Source organism: Ahaetulla prasina, chromosome 2 (genome assembly GCF_028640845.1).
Source record: "Ahaetulla prasina isolate Xishuangbanna chromosome 2, ASM2864084v1, whole genome shotgun sequence".
In the NCBI taxonomy this organism is placed as follows: Eukaryota; Metazoa; Chordata; class Lepidosauria; order Squamata; family Colubridae; genus Ahaetulla; species Ahaetulla prasina.
This window is the reverse complement of record NC_080540.1, coordinates 110,527,579-110,554,878: the sequence shown is the minus strand read 5'-3', so window position 1 is coordinate 110,554,878 and position 27,300 is coordinate 110,527,579. Positions and strand designations below refer to the sequence as shown.

Here is a 27,300-nt window from a genome sequence, read left to right as displayed (position 1 = left end):
CTCAGCATTTAATTGTTTTGTGTTAGTTCCTATAACAGAAATCACACATCCATTTAGCTCTTTTAAGTGAAAATCACTGTAAGATTATAACAGGTTGAGTGGACTAAAAGTACAATTTGAAAACAAGAGGGAAAGCAATGAATGTGTTTGCATCTAATTTCTGTTAATTCAGATTTGTTTATGTAAAAAAGTGGATGAAATGAAGGGAAATGCAATGAGATCCCAGTACATGAGAAGATGGGAATTGTAATACCATTCTCACATGCACATCTGCACCAAACCCTAAATGGAAAATGCTGATGAGATCTTATAAATAAATATCTTATAAACGTCTTATAAATACCATAAAATTTTGAGGAGATTAATGCTAACTAATAAATTAAAGCAGAATTTGAAAAATTCCATGCTTAAAAAATAGCATTTGCTTATTTTAATTTTTGTCAGGTTTTTAATGGATAAATTAGATTGGATGTGAAATAATTAAATAAGCATACAGGTTCACAAAATTTCCAGAATTAAAAATATGAATTCTCAAGCTTCCTGTAGTTTTAGTCTTTTGAATTGGAAGTTTTTGCTCCTGAATCTTGATGTACAGAATTTTTAGAGAGTAAGAGAAAACAAGCATACTTTCAAAAGCATTTATATCACTGGTGAAATCCAAAATTTTTTACTACTGGTTCTGTGCATGTGGCTGGGTGGACATGGTGTGGTGTGACTTGGTGGGCCTGCTTCATGTGCAAGGATACTGCAAAATCTCCATTCCCACCCCAGTCTGGGGCCAGCCAGAGATGGTATTTGCCAGTTTGATGAACTACTCAAAGTTTCCGCTACCGGTTCTCCAGAACCTGTCAGAACCTGCTGGATTTTACCCCTGATTTATATCCATATTAAATTATACATTGGTCATCTAGTTTGCTCAAGTATCAGAAGTGCAGATTATAGTTATTCACAGACAACTCATTGGATTAGATTCTAGACTTTATAAAGTTATTCCCGTCCCTTGCTGCTAATTATCTCAAAATGTATTGTTAATTAACAATAAAATTTTGATATAAATTTCAGAAAGTGGAGATGACAGCAGTATAGAAAATCAGAGAAGGTGAAATGTTTATTTTTTTTCAACTTCCCTAATACATTGCTTGATAAAGACTGAATTTTTACTATAGTGTTGCCATCATATATAAAAATGACATTCTTGGACAAAGTTGGCATAGTTTTACAGTCAAACTAGAGGTAAATTTTCATTCTCACCTTCAGAGAGATGATCCTTTGAGCACCAACCTTACAAGTGGTTCCCTTGCAATAAACTGTATTCATTTTTCATTTTCTTCTTAAAGTTACCTGCTTCTGTCAAATACCTTTCCTTTGAATTTCTTAGCAGTAGGAAAACAGATAGCTAAGCTTCTAATTACTATTGATCAAATACAGGTAATCCTTGATTTACAACAGTTCGTTTAGTGACCATTCAAAGTTACAACAGCACTGAAAAAAGTGACTTATGACCATTTTTCACACTTATAACTGTGGCCGCATCCCCATTATCATGTGATCCCCTCTTGTGACCTTCTGACAAGCAAAGCCAACGGGGAAGCTAGATTCACTTAACAACCATGTCACTAACTTAACCACTGCAGTGATTCACCTAACAACTGGGGCAAGAAAGGTCGTAAAATGGGGCAACTTTCACTTAACAAATATTTCACTTAGCAACATAAGTTTGGGGCTCTATTGTGGTCGTAAGTCAAGGACTACCTTTATTAGTCAATCTCTTGCTTTTCTTGTCCGTGTTCTATACCAGTGATGGCTAACCTTTTCCAGACTGAATGCCCAAAAAGGGCACCTGAACCCCCAAAATGCAATGTGTGCGTGGCCCCCTGCATGCACTGCACCCCTGTGCATGCACATGTGGCCCTGGGTATGCACCCCGCGCATGTACACGTGCCCCCCACATGCATGCACACCCCCTGCATACACACCGCCCCCTGCACATATGAAGCAGAGACCCAAAGACCAGCTGGCTGGCAGGAGGTGTGCACACATGCGCAGCAGAGTTGAACTGGGGCGATGGTTCGTGTGCCATCAGAGAGGGTGCTGCATGCCACCTCTGGCACGCGTGCCATAGGTTCGCCATCACGATTCTATACCCAAAACAAAATGCAACCTTGGCAATAGAGTGATGAAGTAAGCAGTAAAGTGAATAGGAATTTATTCTAGATGCATACAGACGGGGCAATAGTGGAGCATTGAATATGTGGAATAAACAAAATCCAATATCTAACCTTCCATTGATATAATAGTATTTATATACTAAGTTACAAATAAGAGCAAATAGATTTACAGAATTATGCCTGAGAGTCTAGCATTGTCAAATATGGGCATTTTGTTATGCTTTATGTTGCCTAATCAGGTGTTAAAAGTGACAGCTGCAAAGACATATACCAGGGAAAAGCAGTTCATACACAGGGGTGGTGCTTGAGAAAAAGGACAATTAGTGACAGAGTTTGCCTTATGTGGGCTTCAGTGGGGAAGAACAAAGGTAATCCTTTCCTGTCAAACTGTCTGAAGGAAACACTAGCAGGGATGTGGCTAAAAGGAAATGGCAAACTGGGTTTTCTTTCCCTGCTATTATGAGTGAGAAAAAAAATTAAGCATCCAACTTCTCGGCTTCAGGGTTCACATCAGAATCTTTGGGTTGAATAAGACAGCGTAAGTAAGGTTAAATTTAGTGCAGGGGGGTCAAACTGATGGTCCGCAGGCCGGATGCATCACGCGCAGGCTACGCCCATCCCAGCTCCATGAAGGGGAAAAATGTCACGGTACGTCATGTGACGGCAATGTGACGCGTTGAGTTTGACACCCGTGATTTAGTGGATTGGGGTCCTGATGTCTTATTTCTGAGAAAATGAAATGAAGACAAGGATGATTTTTTTTTTTAAAAAAAGTACTTCTTTGCAGTACACAGTTGACATGTAGAACTGATTTCCAAATCTTTTAGAACTGAATTCCAAAACCCTTGTTTGAAAGGCCGTTACAAAGAATTATGGAATGACTCTATTAAATTCTGTGGGTTCCGTAATAATTGAGGCTCCACAGATGTTCACACATAACGTTTATTTTTAACTCACAGAGACCAGCAACAACACAAGAACAGCACCTGCTGTTGACAGCTCTTTTATACTCGGCTGTCAAAGCGGGAGCCAATCAGAACAGAACAAGAAACCATCTCCACCACTAGGGGCCGCCACTGCCGGTGCAGGACATAACACTTCTTTCCCCCTAGCTTGCACAATCGTAATCCTGGAGATACGCTGGGCGCCGCTTGATTCGGCTGGACCTTCGTGGCTCCGTTGTAGCCATGGTCACTGGCTGGCCCAACTCCTCAGCCTCTTCTGTGGGGGACTTCTCCGGCCCAGGGACCCCTAGCCCCTCCACCGGCAGAGCAGACAGGGCTTCCTCTCGGTTATCAGGTACAGGGGCTGGGCGTCTTATTCCCTTGGAGCTTAGCTCCTCTGCCCGGGATGATTGGGTTGGGCTACCTCCTGGCTCTTCCTGAGTGCCCCACTCTGGCAGCTGCCAGTCCCCGACCTGACGCCGGGCCCTGAGCTGGTCACAATGTCTGCGCCACTCTCTACCCTCATCCAACTCGACCCTGTATGAGCACGGGCCGGTGATTCCCACGATCTTTCCTGGGAACCATAGGGGGTGGCCGCTGTAATTCCGGGCATACACCGCCTCCCCCAAATCAAATCTCCTGTTTGCCCCCATGGAGTCCAATGGCTGACTAGGTGAGTATTGGGGGTGCAATCTATCAAGTGTGGTCCTCAAACGCCTGCCCATGAGTAACTCTGCTGGGCTCTTATTCGTAAGTGGAATGCTGCCCCAGGAGGTACTCATCCAACCTCTCCTGCCAGCCCCCTGGGCCCGACCTGGCCGATGCCTCTTTCACTGACCGGACTGCTTGTTCTGCCCGGCCATTACTGGCTGGATGAAACGGGGAAATGAGAGCATGGCGTATTCCTAGGCCCGCTAAGAACGACTCAAACTGGGCGGACGTTAGCTGTGGCCCGTTGTCCGAGACCACAAGGTCGGGCAACCCATGGGTTACAAACAACTGTCGCAAGTTCTAATGACGGCTTCTGAAGTGGTGGAATGCATTAGTGCGATTTCTACCCACTTCGAGAAAGCATCAACGACCACTAAGAATACTTGCCCCTGGTACGGCCCCGCAAAATCTATATGGACCAAGGACCCCTAGGCTCCTCCCGCTCTCTAGGGGGAGACTTAGGTGGCAGCAGTCTTGTCTCCTGACACCGGTGACAGGCCGACACACAGGCCTCTATGTCTTTATCTAGTCCTGGCCACCACAGGTAGCTCCTACCCAGGGCCTTCATCCTAACAATGCCCGGGTGACCCCGGTGAAGTGTCCCTAGAATGGACTGTCGGGGGGGGGCAGAACTACAACCCTATGCCCCCAGAGGAGGCAACCCTGTTGGGTAGAGAGCTCGTGCTGCCTTCGCTTATAAGGCTGCAATTCAGGGCTGACAGGACCCTGGAGCCATCCACGGAGAACCCAATCAAGAACTTTTGAGATGACTCTGTCCAAGCCAGACATTCTAGCAATGTCATAAGCAGTAACGGGAAAGGAGGAACTGTCAATCAGAAAAACATGGGATGCTGGAGCCGGGTCTTCCACCTTGGTCATCAATGGGCAACGGCTCAGCGCGTCAGCATGGCCCAAATGTTTCCCAGGCCTATAGACCAGGGAATAGGAATAAGCCACCAGGAACACTGACCATCTGGTCATTCTTGGTGATAGTACTTGCGGAGTCTGTCTGTCCCTGGCCAAAAGCCCCAACAGCGGCTTGTGATCGGTAACAAGTTCAAACGGGCGACCGTAGAGATAGTCATGGAACCGCTTGACCCCCGCGACCAACACCAATGCTTCTTTATCCAACTGCGAGTAGTTGCGTTCCGCGGCGGCCAAGGTTCGAGAAAAGAATGCAATCGGGGTTTCCGACCCGTTGGGCAGCCGATGACTCAACACAGTGCCGACCCCATACTGAGATGCATCGCAGGAGAGAACAAGTGGCAGGTTTTCGTTGAACTGTGTAAGAACTGCGTTAGACACCAAGAGTTGCTTGACAGCCTGGAAAGCAGCAGCAGCATTTGCACTCCAAACCCAAGGGGACCTGCTATCCAACAGGCAGTAGAGAGGCTCTGCAACCGAAGCCTTGTGTGGCAGAAAGATTGCATAAAAGTTTAAGAGCCCCAGGAATGCCTGTAACTCTGACTTGCTGCGGGGTGTCGGCGCATCAAGGATTGCCTTGCTCTTGGCCGTAGTGGGGTGTAAACCTGACCTATCCACTAGGAACCCTAGGAATTCTACCTGGGGCACAGCAACTACACACTTGCTTTTCTTAACTTTGAGCCCCACATCCCTGAACTTAACTAGCACCTGGCGTAGTCTGGACATCAGTTCTGGATTGCTTGCTGCCGAAACCAACACGTTGTCGAAATACGGCACTACCCCGGGTATTCCGTGGAGTAGGCGTTCCATGAGGCATTGGAACAACCCCGGGGCCACACTGACGCCAAATTGGAGGCAGCGGCACTTGAACGCCCCTCGGTGAGTGACAATCATCTGTGTTGCCACTGTGGACTCATCCACAGGCAATTGTTGGTATGCCAACAATTGTGCTAAGTCAGGCCTCGTGAAGATGGATCCTTGCCCCAAGGAGTGCAGCAGATGCTGCACCACTGGCACTGGATATGCATGGGCTTGTAATGCTCGATTAATGGTTGCCCTATAGTCTGCGCAGATCTGGATTGAACCATCCGCCTTAATGGGAGTCACAATGGGGGTCTCCCATTGGGCATAATCTACTGGTTCTAAAACGCCCTGGGCAATGAGTTTGTCCAATTCTGCATCCACCCTAGGCTTCAGGGCAAATGGCACCCGGCGCGGTTTTAATCTGCGCGGCATCACCCTAGGGTCTAAGTTAAATGAAACAGGCATTCCGGTATATTTTCCCAACTGGCCATCGAACACAGTGGGAAATTCTCTGACCAGTGTATCCAGCTGACTAGCTCCAATCGAGTTAACACCCTGAATAGTCAAACCCAGGGCTTCGAACCAATTAAGCCCCAGAAGACTAGGCAATGAGCCATCTACAACTACCAGTGATAGGCGGCCTACAAATTTCTTGAATTGTACCCTGAATTTCCCACTACCCACAATGGGAATTGGCCGTCCCTGATAGTCTTTTAATAACAGCGCACAAGGCTTCTGACGCTTCTTAGCGATAGTAGGCACCAGACGCTTTATCATGCTCCAGGAGACAATGGAAGTTGCAGATCCGGTATCAACTTCCATCAGGCATGGCCGCCCTTCGATCAGGACGGAAATTCGGATTTTCTGCTGGACTGGTTCCTCAGATCGCCACCTGATCCCTGTTCCTCCCATCTCATCACGGAAAATGGCATAGCAGTCATCCTGCGGCCTCCTGGATCTCAGGTGAGGTCGTCTTCCAAGAGAAGGGCCGGCTGACGGACCCTTTTGTGGAACCCTCTCAGGCTGGACCAATTGGCAAACCTGGGCAATATGGCCCCGTCGGCCGCAATAGCGGCAAATTGCGTCTTTGAAATTACAGGCGGCTCGCATATGATTTCCCCCACACCCAAAACAGCCAGTCAGAGGGAGGCTATCTCCCGCATGAGTATTTGGTTTCTTAACCTCTTTAAGGCGATGGACAGCGTCTTCCTCCTCCTCCTCCTCATATAGTGGATCAGCTTCGCTGAAATGAATTGTTGCTCCTTTCGCTATCTGCGGGCTCTGCCCTCAAGGCATATCAGCTAATGAGAGGATGGCCAGCTCTGAGGCACATGCCTCATCTAATGTCATCTGAAATGTGAGGTCCTGCTTAGCGATGAGACGCCGCTTGAGATGTTCATCCCGGACACCGCTGACGAGCTGGTCCAAAAGTTAATTATCCAGATCAACAAATTCACAATGGCGCGCCACTTTCCGTAAAGCGGCTACATACTGGTTTATCGATTCCCCCTCAGCCTGATCCCTATGGTAAAACAGCTGCCGCCGGGCGATTCTGGAGGGTGTCGGGGCGTAATATCTTTTTAATTTAGCCATGAAGTCATCCCAAGTCCCTGCATGAATTGACTGGGGGGCCATCAATGTCATGGTTGTCTCGAACATTTCTGCCCCACAGAAACCCAGGAAATAAGCACGCTTCCTTTCACTAGATAGATTTGTATACTCATTGGCAATAAGAAAGCATTCAAAACAGGCTACAAACGCCTCCCACGATTCGGTCACTGGGTTAAAAGGCACAAAGTTCTGAGGCGATGCCATGGTTTGCTCTGTAGGACAGCGATCTGAATAGCTCTGAGGAGAAATTCACACTTTGGCTCGCTCAGCAGCTCAGCAACTCACGTACTTTCCTCAGTCCTCGTCGCCAGTATTATATTCTGTGGGTTCCGTAATAATTGAGGCTCCACAGATGTTCACACATAGCGTTTATTTTTAACTCACAGAGACCAGCAACAACACAAGAACAGCGCGCCTGCTTTGACAGCCCTTTTATACTTGGCTGTCAAAGCGGGAGCCAATCAGAACAGAACAAGAAACCATCTCCACCACTAGGGGACGCCACTGCCGGTGCAGGACATAACAGACTCACAGTGTTTGTTTGCTATGATTGAAGGTCAATTTTCGAGGAAAGCCAGCTTCACTGTAAGAAGGTGGCTATACTTCATGGCACTTAGTTTGATGAACTAATTTTTATTTTTCTGCAGTGTTTGTGAGCTGTGAAAATCCACTAGCAAGAAGAAAGAAACAGTAAGGAATTGGTGATTTCGTGGTTTGGTTAAAATGCAGACCTATAAGATGGATTAACTGCATTTTTTTAAAGGGTCCACACTTCAATTTCAGCTTCTTGTTTTTCATATAATATATTACATGAACCTAACCAATTATTATTTATTCAGCAAACTCTGGTTAACCAATCCATAACTTAATGCTACCTGTGAAACAGTTCATAGTGTGTCTTTGCTGAGGATTCCCCTTCAGTGTTTATGTTATTTTGCCTGCTTTGCTAAACCATATAAACCATATAAAGTTCTGCTTCTCATTCATTATAAAAACCATAATTAAGCCTGCTGAATAGAGCTATGCTATAATGTTATTATGTAGACAAGAATTAATATCTATTAGCAAAAATAAATTATCCCAAAATAAATACTGTGTACGTTTGTTTTCTGCAAGCCTCCATGAAGTTGTCTCTCTTTTGTGTATATGAATAATGTTTAATAAAAGCCTCAGTAAAACACTCTTAGGACCTGCCTATTGTGCCTTGCACAAATAAGAAAGATTAGCGTATAGATAATAACCCTCCCCAAAAGAGAAACAAAGTGGCTTATTAGATCAATTTAAGTCATGGTATTTATAATAGTGTGATGTGTATTCCCAAAGAGAATGGATTTCATGTAATTAATAAGAAATGACCACATTACAGTTGTTTCAAGAAGCATGAAGACTAAAACACTCAGTATCAAAATAGGATTTTTTTTCCTTCGAGAACATAAAGCATTTTTATTCTCTTTATTTCTGTAGAATACCCTCTGAGAGAAAAATGCAACTGGAAATAATAGTAAAAACTTCCATTGCACACTTTTTAAAATATTCCTCCTTGCATAATTGCATAAATTAATCAGACAAGAGAATGAATCTGCCTTGTGGACAAATAAGCCGGAGCTTAATTTAATTAAGCTATTTCTTTCAACATTCACATGAAAAATGATAGAACAGGTACAAGATTACCTATAGATGTATCATTGAGAACAGTTAAAGATATCAATGGTGATACAAGTTAACTTTCGTTGAACGTTTAAAGAAAGCAATGAGTCCCAGTGTAGGGCCAATAGATTCCTTCACAACTATTACAAGCGATCTGACTAAGAAAATATAATATCATATACTCCATAAATGTAATATGATTTATCACAATCCCACACTAATATGAAGTGAGGTCTTTTATCAATAATGCCAATATAAATAGGCTAATATTCAATTCCTTTTGCAAAAGTACATCAGGGAACAGCTGCTCTGAAAATTATTTTTGTTCTTCAGTTATTAGATTACATACCAAATGCAAGAAGTTTCAAGACAATTCCTTGTGGGAACACTGACATCTGGGATAAGAACATTTCTTTTCAAAGATAATTTACTTTAGAGACATTTAGCTTAATTTCTCTAAGTAGTAAAAATGAGAATGAAGAAAATGAAAGATAATTAAAAATTAATTCTTTACAAATCCTGATACATGTAATTGATTCATTCTGTAACTGAATTTCTTCAAAGTGTCTCAGGGTGAGAACTGGGCTCATTTTTGCTGTGAAACTAATTCAGAATCACCTTCAAGTTCTAAAAATAAGGCTTATGATCTATTTTCGTGCATTTTGATATACTTTTTAAATTTTTATATGAGAAACAATTTTCAGGTCCTTTCAGCCAAACCTGCTATAATATATAAGCTGAAGAAAACGTTCCCAGAACGTGAAGAATACTTTAGTCACAGGTGTCAAAAGAAATCTAATTTAAAGATTTCTACTTTATTAATGTCTCATTCACAAATAGATGTCGTGGAAAGTTGGAAAATACAGGATTGACCTGGATTCCTTGGTCTGTCACAAATAAATGCAGCTATGTCTCTTCTACATTAGAACACTAGCTGCAAGGCATGCTAAATTCAAGATTAGTATGATTCTGTGTTCTGACTTTTTAACAATCCTAAAATCACCATTTATTTTAAATCAGGATTCTTTGGGATGAGCTCAATTCCTAATGGCCTTAGGAATATATTCCCATTTCATTTTTGTAAAGAATTCCATTGCATTCTCCTAATATTTTATTTACACTTTCTACTCTAACCTGCAACCCTTACATTCCCTTGAGATGTCACACTTAAGCTCTAATCAAGGAGAATTCTATAGCTTCCCAGACTAGATATGATTGTTCAGGTGCTGCTACCTGCTGGCCATCTTTTTACATGCATACTGTATTTTATTTTTTTAAAAAGTTATCTCTGAAGAATCACTGCTTCATTCATGTACAAGAAAAAAAAAAGACTCACATCTGTTTGGAATAGAAACAATTAATTAATCCAATTCAAATATGACAAATATGAGCATCAGTTGGTGCACACTCTGTGTGTGCCCACCTTTAAGTCAATCTTGACTCCTGCCTTTCTTGGTAAGATTTGGAAAGTGCCTCCTTCATAAGGCTGAGAGAGTGACTGATTATCTAAGCAGAAGCCTAAGGCTCAAAGGCCACTCAGTTTCTAGCCTTATATATTAACCACTATACAAAATTGGCTTTTGGCACACTGGGGGCGGGGGTGCTATTCATTTACTTTCGTTACCAGTCCACAAATGTGAACGTGCACCTGTCCATGCATGTGCACACGGCCTTCCGTGCATGTGCTTTGCTGGCACACACGCCTTCTGCTCAAAAACATGCCTAAATAGGATGGCATAGAGCCAGGGTGAGCAGGTCTACCCGCGACTTCCGCTACCGGTTCGGGTGAACCGGTCTGAACTGGCTGAATACCAACTCTGACTAGGGGCATACTTTTGGTTTTGTTTTAGATGTATTTGTGTGCTGCTTCTAACATGTGAAGATGATAATTTCCTAATAGTCACTAGCAGGGCATCCTGGTGAACATGTCATTTTTTAAAATGTTTTATAGGGTTTTTTTTTTATGTAGTGGAAAAGTTAGGTGGTAAATTGACAAGGATTAGTGTAGATTTAATTTGTTTTGTAAATAGTTGATCTGCCAAAAAAAGAATTAAGGATTGGGAAGAGTTGCGGTGATCTTAAGGTGTGATATCCTATGTTAATTTTTTGGTTGAGATTTTTTAAAAAACGGTCCATCCCAAGTAAGCAGGATGAACATATTTTCAGCAATTAAAGTGCTCACATTAAGATTCAAGGAAGATTTCTACCAATTAACAGGCAGTAGCGAATAAAACTAGCACTCTAGATAGAGGTTAGGTGCAAGACAATTAATAAAAGGCAGTTCAGGAAGGAGAACCTTATTTGTTTGCTTGCTTGTACGGTTTAGAAGCTGCCAGACTCCTAATGACTCTGGATGGCTTACAATTTAAAAAATAGAAAGAGTAAAATAAAAGAGAGAAATCCTGAGTACCCAAAGACAAGACACCAGGAGAAAAAAATTTAATAGGGTCTCATTCTTTACCCTGCCCAAGATCTGGGAGAATAGCCAAGTCTTCAATAGCTTCGTGAATATCATGAGGGTGGGAGCTACCTGGATCTTTTGGGAGGATAGTATTACTGAGGGCAAATCTTCTATTTATATTTATATAGATATGTTTTATGAATTGTTATATTCCAATTATATAAAAGTTTTTGATTAATATTTAATTCTCTTATCATACTATGAAATCACTTGTTTCAGATGCATTTGTGGATGGAAGTGTAAGGAGGAAAATTCAGATCAGATATGCATTATATACAGTCCCCAGAATCCAGAAACTATAGATTTGGAATTAATATGGTAAACAATAGCTACAATATAAATGTAAATTCAGTACCATGTTGCCTGACGTTCTCCAAATAATGTTTAGAATCAGGATGTTCACCATTTAAATAATTTCTTTTAAAATGCTGAAGACTTCATGTAACAGTGGTTTCAACAGCTGTACTTCATTAAACAAGTCAGGCAGCAAAAAATAATCTTTTAAAAATAGATCTCTTTGGTCATGGATAAAAGTATTCAAATTAATTCAAATATGAAAGCAATGTCATATTTGAATGGAGAGAACCTCATTACTTTCCATAGGAAATGGAACTACTCATTAAAATAGAAAATCGTGGACTTAATTTTTTTTAAAAAAAATATTTAATAACTTGGTAGCATCCATAGAGGAAGCCAAGCTTGTTACGATATGTACAGAATCATCACAGATAGAATTGGTGAGGAAATTATTCCCCAGACTATTAATTCACTAGAAAATATACATCTGTTCAATATGACACATGACACTTCAAGTTGGATATGTTTTTCTCTTGGGTTTCACTTGTGAAACATCTAATTTTAGCTCTCACCTTCCCTACAAAGAGATAAGTTCTACCAATCCTCTTTCTTCAGCACCTAAAGCTTGAAATATTTAGTTCTAAAAAATTCCAAATTAGAATTCACTTCCATTATCTCTGGTTTTAAATAACTGGCTATTTAAGAGCAAGCTAGAAAATGCATTCTGAAAAAGCCCTAACCATTCATTGAGGTGGTTATGAAGTTCTTTTCTTTTGTATATTGTCAGCTAATTGCCTTTACTCACTAGTTTCTTCTATAGTTGGATCCAGTTCTTCTGAAAAACTCATTGTTGAGAATTCAATTCTATTTAAATCTTTGAGGGGTTTTTCCCTGCCTGGGTCAGAAAAAATGGCTTATTGGTTTGGAAAGTTAAGATATCATTTATTAATATGTGTACCATAATGCATATTTTCAAAAAATCAGCAACCTTACTAGGATGAAATTTTTAAGTTGTCTTTTTCAAATGATTCACCCACCTTAGTTTAAAATCAGCAGTTAAGGCTTTTCACATAGATTATTAATTCAGCAAAAAAAGTTTTATTCATCCCGATTGCTGGCTGTTTATTCTGTATTTGTATTATGTTCTAATATTTCCGTGGCCTGACTTTACTCAATGTTTTTAAACTTTACTGTACTGAGTGAAAGATTTCTCTTTAAGTAGATATGTTAGTTTATATTAATAAATTTACTAGTTCTTACCCTTATGTTAAGAACTGTATTCTCATATTTGCAAATTCTTTTGCAAATTGAATACAAATTATTCTGCATTAATTGCTTGCTTTGTTGCATTGTACAGTATATTGTATAATTAAAGTTACTGGGAACTGAATACAGTGGGACTTACTTCTGAGATTTGTTTTAAAAAATGGCACTCTTGCAAGAAAGAATTCGTTTGGGGCAAAGACTAATAGTAGATGCACATTTCAGTATGTGACTGAATTTTTTTACAGGGAAAAAAAAATCTGCAGGTTTCTGCAGAACTTAAGCAAACCTACCAAATGCTTCTTCTGTGATTACAACGTAGTAGTATATTAATGTTAATCATTTTGCTTTAATTAGGTCCATGGAAGAAATCTGCTATCGATCGATTATGATCGGAATATTCGTACAGAGAAAATATACGATGATCACCGGAAGTTTACACTCCGTATTATTTATGATCAGCTTGGACGTCCTTTCCTCTGGCTGCCCAGCAGTGGACTTGCTGCTGTGAATGTCTCTTATTTTTCAAATGGACGGTTGGCTGGGCTTCAGCGTGGTGCCATGAGTGAAAGAACTGAGATCGACAAGCAAGGCAGGATTATTGCACGCATGTTTGCTGATGGAAAAGTGTGGAGTTATACATACTTAGAAAAAGTAGGTAATTGTTGGTATGGCCTCTAGTCCTGCATTAACTGAAGTCTGGGATTTACTGACGCTGGCATATGTATCTATACATCAAATAATTCAAAAATCATAACTGAGGTGCCTTTGTGTTTTAAGAACTTAAGCAATGTATTCATTCCCGAATGCTAGATATAAGCTAATGCTAGCACACACAACTACTGATTAATGCACTGTATCTTTAATCTTAGGACTAGATTTAAATAACAGACCTTGTGCCCATCCTGTTTTTTTAAACTTACTTGTTTCTCCTTCAGCCCCTGTTTTTTTGCCTGGTTCTGGAGAACTGGGCTGCACATTTATTTGGTCTGTGTTTGGTGGAAAAAACTAACAACAACAACCCAGAATTGTTTAATTATAGATTATTTTAGATAGATATGCAGGCAGACATCATTAAATAATTACATAAGCTGAAACACTGTAATTGAAAACCTTGAAATACAAATTCTTTGATTCTGTTTTAAAATGAAGTGAGGTCAGCTCTTGGAAGAACCAGCTTCCTTTTAAGAACTGCAAGAAATCCCATTTTAAGAATATTTTGCCACAATCAGATTTTTTGTGTGTGCCAACAGATAGTAACTGTTACATATGAGCTTTACTAATTAAATGTTAATGGGGTGACACATTGAGTGATCAAACTTTTCAGGTTCTATGTGTGCCTTTGCCATGAATTGCAAAAAATATCTTTATGGTTAAAAAAAATCCATAGTAAATTCAAAGCACTGTTAAAGGTGTGCTTAATATTGTGGCATTCTTTAGTGTAATATCAGCATAGCCTACAGCATAGCATAGTGCCTCCATATGATAATCCGAATTTGTGAAAATGAAGTCAATATGGGGTTTAACATTTCTTTACAAGCCTAATGGCATAAATAGAACAGAATGCACTGTTATTTATTTTACAATTGTGTATCAATTTGGGGGGGGAGGGTTGTCCTGCTAAATAAATTAATAGCTATATGCATTAAAATGTTTATAGCAGCAGTAGCTGTAACTGTCATGTATAAGAAGGAATTCTTAATGGTTTGTGTTGTATTGTGATACCCATCTGATATATTTTTGATATAAAAAAAACCCCAAACATAAAATATGACTTTGTTTTTTCAATAGTCTATGGTGCTCCTCCTTCAAAGTCAGCGGCAGTACATCTTTGAATATGACTCTTCGGATCGGCTGCATGCTGTCACTATGCCAAGTATAGCTCGACACAGCATGAGCACTCATACCTCAATCGGCTATATTCGAAATATTTATAACCCACCTGAAAGTAATGCTTCAGTGATTTTTGATTACAGCGATGATGGAAGGATTTTGAAAACATCTTTTTTAGGAACTGGTCGGCAAGTTTTCTACAAATACGGGAAGTTATCCAAGTTGTCGGAGATTGCGTATGACAGCACAGCAGTGACTTTTGGATATGATGAAACTACTGGAGTCCTGAAGATGGTTAACCTACAGAGCGGGGGCTTTTCTTGCACCATCCGCTATCGTAAAATTGGTCCTCTGGTTGACAAACAGATTTACAGATTCTCTGAAGAAGGTATGGTCAATGCTAGGTTTGATTATACCTATCATGATAATAGTTTTCGAATAGCTAGCATCAAGCCTATAATAAGTGAGATCCCTCTTCCGGTTGATCTCTATCGTTATGATGAGATCTCAGGCAAAGTAGAGCACTTTGGCAAATTTGGGGTAATCTATTATGATATAAATCAAATAATCACTACGGCTGTAATGACACTGAGCAAACATTTTGATACACACGGACGGATTAAAGAAGTTCAGTATGAAATGTTCCGATCACTCATGTACTGGATGACAGTGCAATATGACAGTATGGGAAGGGTAACTAAGAGAGAATTAAAGCTTGGGCCTTATGCCAATACAACTAAATATACATATGATTATGATGGAGATGGGCAGCTCCAGAGTGTGGCAGTCAATGACAGACCAAACTGGCGTTACAGTTATGATCTAAATGGCAACTTGCATCTCTTGAATCCTGGGAACAGTATCCGATTGATGCCACTGCGCTATGATCTAAGAGATAGAATTACGCGACTAGGTGATATGCAGTATAAGATTGATGATGATGGTTTTTTGTGTCAAAGAGGTTCTGACACATTTGAGTACAATTCCAAGGGCCTCTTAACAAGAGCTTATAATAAAGCAAATGGATGGAGTGTTCAATACCGTTACGATGGATTAGGAAGACGAGCCTCTTACAAAACTAACCTGGGACATCACCTTCAATATTTTTATGCTGATCTTCACAACCCAACTAGGATAACACATGTGTATAACCACTCAAATTCAGAAATTACCTCTCTGTACTATGATCTGCAAGGTCATCTTTTTGCAATGGAAAGCAGCAGTGGAGAAGAATATTATGTTGCCTCGGATAATACGGGTACACCATTGGCAGTTTTCAGTATCAACGGTCTAATGATCAAGCAACTGCAATACACAGCCTATGGGGAGATCTATCACGATTCTAATCCTGACTTCCAAATAGTCATTGGATTTCATGGAGGGCTATATGATCCCTTAACAAAACTGGTCCACTTTACTCAAAGAGATTATGATGTTTTGGCTGGACGTTGGACCTCTCCTGATTATACAATGTGGAAAAATGTTGGTAAGGAACCTGCCCCATTCAACTTGTATATGTTCAAGAGCAACAATCCTCTCAGCAATGAACTGGATTTAAAGAACTATGTGACAGGTGAGAAATAATTAATAGTCTGGAAATCTAAGGAACGTTGTAAAAAAAAGTGTAAGAATGCTATTTTGCTCTTAGGAAACTCTTTTAATATCAAGTACAGACTCAAAATTCTTCATTTTGAGCAGGATAGGAAGAAGATTGCACTGGTTAATGAACCAACTCCTATGGTTTTGAACAATGGTAATGTAATCATGCATACAGTCCTGTGGGTTTAAGATCAGCTAGAAACAGCTGGACTTAAGCACACATGATATGCAACAAGTTAATCCATGTAATAACTGTTTTTGGATTGAGCAGAAGAATCACACTTCGTGTAGGGGAATTAACTTTAGCAATGTAAAATGCTAAAAGTTAGATTTTATAAACCTACTTTGCACCAATTTACACATGCAATCCCATTGCTTCTTCTGTTACAGTATATATAGCCATTTAATTCAGGGGGGATTTAGCAATGCTTTGAGATAAATCATAGGCTAAGGATACAGTTCAATGTTTGTCAGTCAGTGGTTTGTATTAGTCATAGGTTGTAGTGTTCTAGGTAAGAGTTTATTTTCTTTCCCCGATTGAGAAAGAAGAGAGCAGGGAAAGTGGTCAGAGCTGACACAGTGTTTAACAGAAGGTGCAGAAGCAAAAGGAAATCTTGTTGTCTGGGAAGCTCAAAGATTTGAATTCAATAACAAAAGTAAAATAAAATGATGTGTTGCATTACTTAGCTCTCTATTATTTGAACATTTATTTATTTATTTTGAGTTCGGATTTAGACTGTTTGAAAATAATTGTGGGTAATTTCCAGTTTAGTTTTTAATCACAAACTAAAATCAAAATCAAATCTCTAAAGCCAAATCACAGCAAGCAAGCATACTATTCAGTTCAGCTAGCAAAAGTATAGTTTGATATTTATTTATTAAACATCAGTAAACATCGAAACATTGACTGGCAAAGCAGAACAAAAGGCAGGCATAGCAGGAACAGAAAGAGGAACAACAGGCAAGAGGGGAAAAAGGACAAAGGACTTAATATCAACCATCTGTATTATCTATATTTCTATTAAAAAGCACAAAACTTTCCAGGACCGCTGGAAACAATACTGCATAATTAGCATGGAGAGTCTCAAAGGAAAAGCCTTTGCTCATTTCAGCCGTAGCCCCTTTTATGTACATAGAAGCAGAATAAAGTAAGACAACGATTGAAGCCTCCTTTATTCTGCACTATGAAGAAAAATAATTTGGTTGGATGTAGATGATGTATCCAACGAGAGGAACATGTTCCCATTTCAGTGGTCTTCAAATTACCATAACTGATAAATAATAACATACAGAAGTCCTGTAAGCATATATGCCCTCTCAGTAAAAATTATATATATATGAGTTTTTATGTTACTATGTTGTTAGGATTCCAAATCCTTGTTAGAGTGGTTGTTGGGACTTTATTTGCAAACAAAATGATGAAAGAAAGAGAAACTAACTAGGCTTCTAACCAGTCACTAATAGAGTGACTGTAATGGGAATGAAGTTTATCCACATCCTAAAGCAGAACAGGCATCAAATCAAGCAGGTAAGAATCAGTATTGGTAGGGGAAAGAGTGCTTTTGATCTGCATTGAAACTCACTCAAGGCCAGTGTAGCTATTGTGTAGACCAGAAATCCTTTTAGGTATGGTCATTTCCCTACCCAAAAACTGGTTAACAGAGTTGGGAGGAACCTTAGAGGTCTTCTAGTCCAGCCCCCTGCTGAAGCAGGAAACCCTATACTATTTCAGACGAATGTTGTCCAATCTCTTCTTAAAAACCTCCAGTGTTGCAACATCCATAAATTCTGGAAGCAGGTCATTTCACTGATTAACTGTCAGAAAATTTCTCCTAAGATCTAGATTGGTTCTCTCCTTGATTCATTTTCATCCATTGCTTCTTGTTTTCAGGAGCTTTGGAGAATAGGTTGCCCCCTGGTTGCAGCCCCTTAGATATTGAAACACTGCTATTATATCACCCCTAGTCCTTCTTTTCATTAAACTAGACATTCCCAATTCTTGCAGCTGTTCTTTGTATGTTTTAACCTCCCGTCCCCTAATCATAGTTAAACAAGTTTAAAATGGGCTAATTTTGTTTTACAAGCTCACATCTGAGATCTCACATATTTTCATCCAAAATCTTGCAAGAGTGAATAATTTATTGAAATCGTTTCCATTTTAATTATTTATAAATAGATACTCTTTTACTTTAATATGAGTACATATGGACACTAATTTCCAAATGCCAGCTGTCATGTCAAAATGAGGAAGGCTTTCTTAAAATGTAAAATAATGTTTCTTTCCACATGTCGCGTAAATATTCTACTCTGTTGGTATTAATTTGCCACTTAGTGCTAAGTTATTTATGAGTGCCTCCAAAGAAAAGAAATTAACAGCTAGTCAATAAAACCTTTTTCAGAACAGAATGTGGTACATATCATATATTTTTTTAAGAAAAAGAAATATTCCCATTCATCCAGCTAACTGTAATTTACAAAAACTTTAAATGTTAGGCAAAATGAATTATATTTCAAGAAAGTTAAAACATAAATTATTGGAGTCGGGGAAATCTTTAATATCATCCACGATGATTACATTCTCATACTTATATATATGCTTATATCCTGTATAGTTATTTCATGCTTACGCTTACATATACTGTGTCACTAAATAAATAAATAAATAAAGAAATAAAGAAATAAATAAATAAATAAATAAATAAATAAATAAATAAATAAATAAATAAATAAATAAATGTCAAGGATATAATCTTCTAAGAGAGGATAGATGGATGATGAATTGACAGCAAGTCCTGGCATATTAACTCAGAGATAGACAGACAGACAGATAGATGATAGATAGATAGATATCACAAAAGCCTTTGAATCAAATTCTACCAGCATATAATGAGGCAGCTGCAATAGAAATATTGTGTAAAAATGGCTGGAATGAAAAGGATTAAAAAAAAATCTGTCCAACAAATGTTTTAAACTGATGCTTTCCCCTGAGGAACAAACCACACTTAACATCCATTTTGACCATCTTGGCAGAAAATTATGGCAACTGAAGGCCCAAACATCCAGAGAGAATCAGGCTGGGATAGTTAGTTGGTGAACATGTTTTCCTAACTAATAGTTTTCCATAAAATTACTGTTTCCTTGACCCCAAATTATTAATCTTGCCTTATTGCTTTTTCTTCTCCTTTTGCCATGGCCTTCCATACCCAGTCCCTGGTGACACCTGAGATCCTTTTACCGAGAAAGGAAATTCTTCCTTTCCTTATGCAAAGTAGAAGGTGAATCCTGGAACAGATTGTGCTATTCTCCTTCTTTCCTTTTATTTCCTATTACAATAATTCTAATAGGAAATAATTCTAATAGGAAATAAAAGGAGAGAAGGAGAATAGCACAGTCTGTTTCAAGATTCATGTTCTAATTTGCATAAGGAAAGGAAGAATTTCCTTTCCTCATGCAAAGCTAAACTTCATAGCTAAACTTTAAAAAAAATTGAAAGGTAGTACAGGTAGTCCTCAACTGACAACAGTTCATTTAGTGTCCGTTCAAAATTACAATGGCACAGAAAAAAAGTGACCCGTGACCATTTTTCACACTTACAATGGATTGCAGCATCACCAAAGTCACATGATCAAAATTCAGACACTTGGTAACTGACTCATATTTATGATGGGTGCAATATCATGAACTTCTGACAATCAAAGCCAATAGGAAGCCAGCTTCATTTAACAACAATCTTCCTAATTTAATAACTGCAGTGATTCACTTAACAACTGTGGCAATTGCAGCCATAAAATGGGGCAAAACTCAGTTAACAAACATTTCACTTAGCAACAGAAATTGTGGTCGTAAGTCGAGGACTACCTGTACTGTACCATAGATACTAGGGTGTGATAAATAATGTTTCAGATATTTATTGGTGGGGGTGATAGCTATAGCATATTTTTTCTTTCCTTCATGATGATTTTCTAGTTAAAAAGCATTCTAAGCATTTTACTTGCCAAAACTCAGAAAAGCTTCTCCTACGAATGCTCTTGCTTCTTTGTAGCAATGATGCAATATCTATCATTTGACTTTGTGGAACACTTTTATTATCCAAATTGTCATGAAAAATGCTTCATATCCTATCCTGGCTTTAAAAAGTAGGCCCGGATACAATGCTAGTACTGTGTACCAGCCATCTTCACCTTTCCTAAATATGCTTATTTTAATTCTTAGATGTGAAAAGCTGGCTAGTGATGTTTGGCTTTCAACTCAGCAACATTATACCTGGTTTCCCAAGAGCAAAAATGTACTTCGTACCACCTTCTTATGAATTGTCGGAAGCACAGGCATGCGAACATGGTCAGGTAAGCAGTGATTTTCTGTAGCTACACACTTTTAGCCTTACATTTTGGGGTTGCAATCTAGGAGTGCTTAGCAATTTTCATAGGGATTTTTTAAATTTTGTAGAATTTAAAGACATTTCAAGATATGTTAACAAATGTACTCTAACCACTGCATCGTGTGGCGCAGTGGTTAGAGTGCAGTACTGCAAGCTACTTCTGCTGACTGCTGGCTGCCTGCAATTTGGCAGTTTGAACCTCACCAGGCTCAAAGATGACTCAGCCTTCCATCCTTCCGAAGTCAATAAAATGAGGACCCAGATTGTTGGGGGCAATATGGGTGACTCTGTAAACCACTTAGAGAGGGCTGTAAAGGCACTGTGAAGCGGTATATAAGTGCTATTGCTATCTTGTAATCCATTCCTTAATATCAAGAGAATTAGAAGAATGCACTGATTGTGCCAATGCTTTTTGTGAAAGGGATATTTGAATGCTTTGCTTGGCCCTGTTGTTTTGTAAAGTTAACAATAACAAGCACAGCTGATAAGAGTAAAACTAGTGAAACACTGATGCCTTGGATTGAATCAGCTGGATAGATTTTTATTGTAACTTTTGTTTAGAATTCCAGCATTATATCTTTTCATATTTACATTTGAAATATTACCTTAGCTATGATTAAAGAGCTACTCTCCCAATTAATTGCTCCTATAGCATTTCACAACTTAATAGCAGACAATGTTTGTATCTTTATATCAGAACACTAAGAGGCAATAACAATGCTGCAGAATCATCATGTCTGTATTTATCAATAATGTCTTTTCCATCTTTTTTTTTTTAGTTAATTACCGGCGTACAGCAAACCACAGAGAGGCACAACCAAGCCTTCATGGCCCTTGAGGGACAAGTCATATCAAAAAAATTACATGCCACTCGTAGAGAGAAAGCAGGTCACTGGTTTGCAACCACTACTCCGATTATAGGTAAGGGGATCATGTTTGCTGTGAAGGAAGGCAAGGTAACCACTGGCATTTCAAGCACTGCAACGGAGGACAGCCGAAAAATTGCTTCAGTGCTTAATAATGCTTACTACTTGGACAAAATGCACTATAGCATTGAGGGAAAAGACACCCATTATTTCGTCAAGATTGGCTCCTCTGATGGTGATCTTGTCACCCTGGCCATGACAAGTGGACGCAAAGTATTGGATAGCGGAGTCAATGTTACAGTGTCCCAGCCAACTCTCTTAATCAATGGAAGGACTCGAAGGTTTACCAACGTTGAATTCCAATATTCTACCTTATTGATTAACATACGTTATGGTCTGACCCCAGACACTCTGGATGAAGAAAAGGCTAGAGTTCTGGACCAAGCTCGGCAGCGGGCTTTGGGGTCAGCCTGGGCCAAAGAGCAACAGAAGGCACGGGATGGCAAAGAGGGGAGCCGCCTGTGGACTGAAGGAGAGAAGCAGCAGCTTTTGAGCACAGGGAGAGTCCAAGGGTATGAAGGATACTATGTGCTCCCAGTAGAGCAGTATCCAGAGCTGGCAGACAGTAGCAGCAACATCCAGTTCTTAAGACAGAATGAAATGGGAAAGAGGTAACCAATTAATCTGCTGTCATCCTTGCCCGGATGAATCAGTAGTTACAACTGTTATCTCCTCTCCTAAGGAGATGAAGATCATCGGGGGCACTCGGCTGAGCTGCTTTGGGATAAGGAGTGGCAAGAGAGCTCACATTTTTTGAGTCAAATGCTGCTGTTCAAGGGATTAAGAACTACATCCTGAAGTGGACTAAAGCCAGACTGAACACTTTTAAGTCACTTAAGTTCAAAAGTACCCCATAAATATTACCCACTTGTTGTGGGTCTAAAGAAAAATAATAATAATAATTTCACAACAAAACAAAAAAAAGATTGAAAAAGAAGGCCTCATCTTATATTACCTCACTCCATTCACATGTGAGCAAATCTTCAAGAAATCCAAGAGGGCCACTCACCATCCACTAAGTCAGCTGATGAGAAACATTCTTCAGGCTGCTTGTTTGATAAAACATTCTCGAGGTTTTTCATTTAAAAGCAAAATACAGGTTCATTTAATACATGACTTCTGGGGTGATTGGTGTGTAGCAACTGGAAGAAAGGAGAACAGGAGCAACAGAGCACTGGAAATAGGAACAGAAATATATTAAGGAATATAAAACTGAACTTGCACTCTGACCCTGCTTTTGTCTGGCCTAAGGTTAACTTATTCAAAGAGGGCAGAGTGTAAAGTTCAATTTGAAATTGTGGCTATAAATCACTACTGATAAATTTCATACTCTGTTTGTCTTTGAAGATTCCATTGTGGACAGTAACACAGTTGCAGGGTGTAGTCTGTTTAGATTCAGTAGTTTGTTGGTCAGTTCTGGTAGAGCTGTGGGCATTGTGTTAACACTGTTGCAAATGGGCACCAATTCAGATCACCCTGTACATACATCAGCCAGAAGGCACAATCACTGTTTCAGATTTTAAAAAGAAAAAAATATTAGTGTGTTTGTTTGGTCAAGAAACTGAGACAATCACATTATGGTCACTAAGAAAAAGGAAAAAAAATAAAAATAAAAAAACGAGTCTAATAAGAACTTTGGTACAAAACTTTTTTGTATTATACATGTATGAATTGTTCATTGAGTTTTTATATTAATTTTAATTTGCTGCTAAGCAAAGAATAGAGACAGGCAAAGATAATTTATGGCAAAGTGTTTAAATTGTTTATACATAAATAAAGTCTCTAAAACCCCTGTAAATTTAATGTCTTCTGTTTTAGAAGCAAACGAGAAGCATAATAGAAAAAAAAAATCTGTAATATGATGAGAATTACATTAAAATGCTGAGCATTGCATAGATGCAATAGAGAACAATGCATGGCAGCTATAGGGAAAATTGGGACCATAAGTTATTTTAATTAAAAATAATCGTTTCATTTAATTAAAATGATTTTCCACACCTATGGCAAAATGATTTTAAAAGACCATTGGCAATTAAGAATAAGAACATTAGAACAACATTGTACAACAGAGAGTTATCATGTGCCATATGTGTCTGTGTACACACACACACACACAAAAAAAATGCACACACATTAAGGTCATTAATTTCAACCCTTTAGTCAGTGCAAGAATTCAAATTAAAGCAGATTACTATCTGATCTCTATCTGATGCATTCTATGAAAGAAAGCCCAACTCACTTCTAAATAATTGCTTTGACTATAGAACTACTAAGTTCTACAGAACGTTAATATACAATATGGAATCTGCCTTTTTATAACATTGAACAATTATTCCATTTCTGACATCTTGCAATTATAGACAACAAGTCTTGACTTTTTTCTGCATGGCATCTTTTCAGATTCTTGAAGAGTGCTATATCACCCCATAAACTTTCCCAGTTCCTTCCATATCTCTTGGTTGCTACTACATTGATCATCCCCATCACCTTCTCTAAACCTATTGCAATCCCCTCTGAATTGTACTTAAAAATGTGGTTCCTAGAACAGATAGAATAATTAAGATGGTGCCTGTCTAATGTAGAATTAAATTCAAATATTACTCATCATTTAAAAACTAATTCTTAAAATTGTGCTTTAATGAACACATTTCTTTTCTCCATACAGTAGAAACAAAAACAGTGAACTCTTTAACTCACAGATGAATGCTGATGAATTACTTCATATAAAGAAGCATGCAAGCAAATTGGAAATGATACTGCTTAGAGCCCTTTAAATTGACTTCAAATTTCAGTTCTGTTATGCTAAGATGTGGGATTTCAGAATGCACCTACCCAAATACTAAGCAACCATTCCATTGCCTTGGTTGCATTTCCTTTAAATGCAGTATCATTGCAAGCATAGAGTGTCAAGCCATCTGTCAAACACTGTTACTCATTGGTAACCCAAATGGGGGAGATAAGTAAAACTATGCCATTTCTGCTTACAGACAGTCCTTGCCTTACAACCATTCATTCAGTGACTGTTCAAAGTTACAATGATGCTGAATGAATGGTGGTTCTGACTCAGAGTTACAACAGATCGAGCACCCTCATGGTCATATGATCTTGATCTGAGCACCGGTCAACCTATTTGCAGTTACAGCTGCTAAGCACCCTGCGTATGATTGCTATTTGCAACCTTCCTTTCTGAGTTCACTGGCTGGCAGGGAAGGTCATTGGGGTCACTGGGGTTTTTTCCACCTACACACTCTTTCCCAGCTCCTCTGTGCTTACACCTTGCTAGCCATTCACATATCCTCATGCACAATCCCCAATTTATGCCATACCCCTGCACACCCTCTCCAATCCACATGGCACCTCTTGCACACTGCCTTGCATTCCCACACCCCGCCTTGACCAACATAGCTCCTCTTGTGCACCCCACACATCCCCACATGACTTCCTAACCCAGGCGGCATTTCTCATGCACCCTTGTATGCCGCATGAATCCTCCCCAATCTATGTGGCACCTCTTGCACACACCCTAACCCAACCTGTGTGATGCCTCAGGTGCACTGCCTTGCACCAGTGTGAACACGCCCAACCTACATGGTACCTCTTTCACATAGTGATGCACTGCTGCACTCTCCCAGACCTGCACAGCACCACTGCACACCCTTTCTGTCCCACAAAGCACTTCTCATTGCTATGTACCCCTGCACATCCACATCAAAAACCATAAAGTCCTCTGTGTAATAGATCCCTTTTCTGACTTATAGGGTGCCTCTCACACACTGCTGAACACCCCTATGTCTCATCCCCAATCCCTCCACACCCCGCATACCCTCTCCTTCCTCCACCTCACAGCAGCCATTTACCTGCCTGCCTGGAATTTGCAACTTCCTGCCATTTCCCCACTGATTTTGGTAATGGGAAGCTAAGCATAAATTTGCCTTGCCCAACTTCCATTGGATTCAGTTAATAACAACTGAGACTGCAAGGATTGCTGTTGCTAAGTGATAAAATTGTGCATTATGACTGTACAATTCAATTAGCAATGGAAATTTCAAACCCTTGTGGTTGTAAATTGAGGACTATCTGTACCTGAAGTTCATTTCTGAAAGCAGCAAAGAATGAGAGACTTCTGAGCTTGCTACTGGTATACCAATATGAACCAGTCAAATAAAGGTACTTCATGACTTACAATAGTTTGTTTAATGACCATTCGAAATTAAAACGGCAGTGAAAAAGTGAGTTATGAACGTTTTTCACACTTACTGTATGACTATTGCAGGATCCCCATCATTGTGATCAAAATTCAGACATTTGGACATCATAACTCATATTTATGGCGGTTGCAGTGTCCTGAAGTCATGTGATCATCTTTTGCGACCTTCTGACAACAAAGCGGAGCAACCAGATTTGCTTAACTGCTGGGTTACTAATTTAACAAATGCAATAATTCACTTAACAACCATAGCAAGAAATGTTGTAAAATGGGGCAAAACTCAAAAAAAAAGTGAGATAACAAATATCTCACTTAACAACAGAAATGTTGGGCTCAATTGGTGTCTTAAATCGAGGACAACCTGGTAACAGTGCTTGCTTCCTGCAAAATAGCAATGTTTCTTATCAGATTGGAGCAGAGTACTACAAGTCAGTGAAACACACACTGGAGCAGGATGGGTGTGTGCACTTCACCGCCTCAAAATTGCTTACGAATTGTTCTCAGCAGGATCACACTTCATGCTGATGTTTGGTTCAGGTGCCACCAATAACTTATATGCTGTATAAGTAAGAATAAGGGAGGCAGCTGGTTGCAAAGCTCTTCAGAAAAAAGAGTTGTGAAAATAGTATGAACATTTTATTTCACAAATAAGTAGCACACTAATAACAAAAAAGAGAACCAGTATTTCTCAGTTTTCTTGCTTTAAATAAACACTTATCCAGACAAAAATTCATGCAGGTTCAATTACTACCTTTACAGTCTGTCTGTTATACACTATTTCATGCTTTGGAATGGAGCAATTTAGTAAGTTTTGATGGGAGTTTTTTGTGTCATACAGAATAATGTTGACTTGAGAATGGAACTGATGTGGAGCCTATATTGTATAATAATTTTTCCCCATTGCAAGCAAAACATCATAAATCCTGGTCAACCTATCTACTTACAATAGTCAATATTATCAAACATCACATATGAACATGGAAGAAGGCAGAGAAAAGCAAAGCGTAGAACTATCCTAAATTCCATTAACATTAACACCAAAATTGAGTCCTTCAAATCAAGTTTATTCTCGTTTACTTGATAAAAAAATGTAAATGGTTTAACCATTGCCTATGTCAAACCATTAATCTCAAATGTGTAGGAAAATGGGCTTTAAAAGCAGGTGTCTAATAAAAGCAATAGGCAACATGTAGTGGGAAAGTGCACGTTGTTAAAATAATGAAACAAAAACCAAATCTCTAAATGTCCATAGAAAACCAATGTTTTGTGTGTGTCCATATCTCGGGAGTGGATGGGGAGTGGAGAGGTAGTCTAACATGCAAAAAATGTTGTATCTGATACAGAAGTATTGAAAAAAAAGTAGTTGTGCCACTTGGGAGATAATACCAATGCTTGCTGATAGGTTTGCTGTTGCTCTTTAAAATCATGAATCAGTCTGAATAGCATGATGTTCTTAGTGATTCTGGAATGCTAGAAAAATTACCCATGTTCTTAACACCAGGTTTTTGACATCAGAGTACAGTATGC

At 39.3% G+C, this 27,300-nt stretch overlaps 1 protein-coding gene across 1 annotated transcript in view; it reads left to right on the top strand.

Annotated features, from left to right (window-relative positions):
• TENM2 (teneurin transmembrane protein 2) overlaps nucleotides 1–23,222 on the top strand; it is a 970,061-nt gene extending 946,839 nt beyond the window's left edge. Inside the window, exons 29-32 of the mRNA XM_058167878.1 lie at nucleotides 13,188–13,484; nucleotides 14,622–16,236; nucleotides 20,475–20,605; nucleotides 21,420–23,222. Of these exons, the coding sequence (XP_058023861.1) occupies nucleotides 13,188–13,484; nucleotides 14,622–16,236; nucleotides 20,475–20,605; nucleotides 21,420–22,181 (2,805 nt within the window). The 3' untranslated portion in view covers nucleotides 22,182–23,222. The remainder of the gene's footprint in view (nucleotides 1–13,187; nucleotides 13,485–14,621; nucleotides 16,237–20,474; nucleotides 20,606–21,419) is intronic.
• Nucleotides 23,223–27,300: the final 4,078 nt, after the last annotated feature.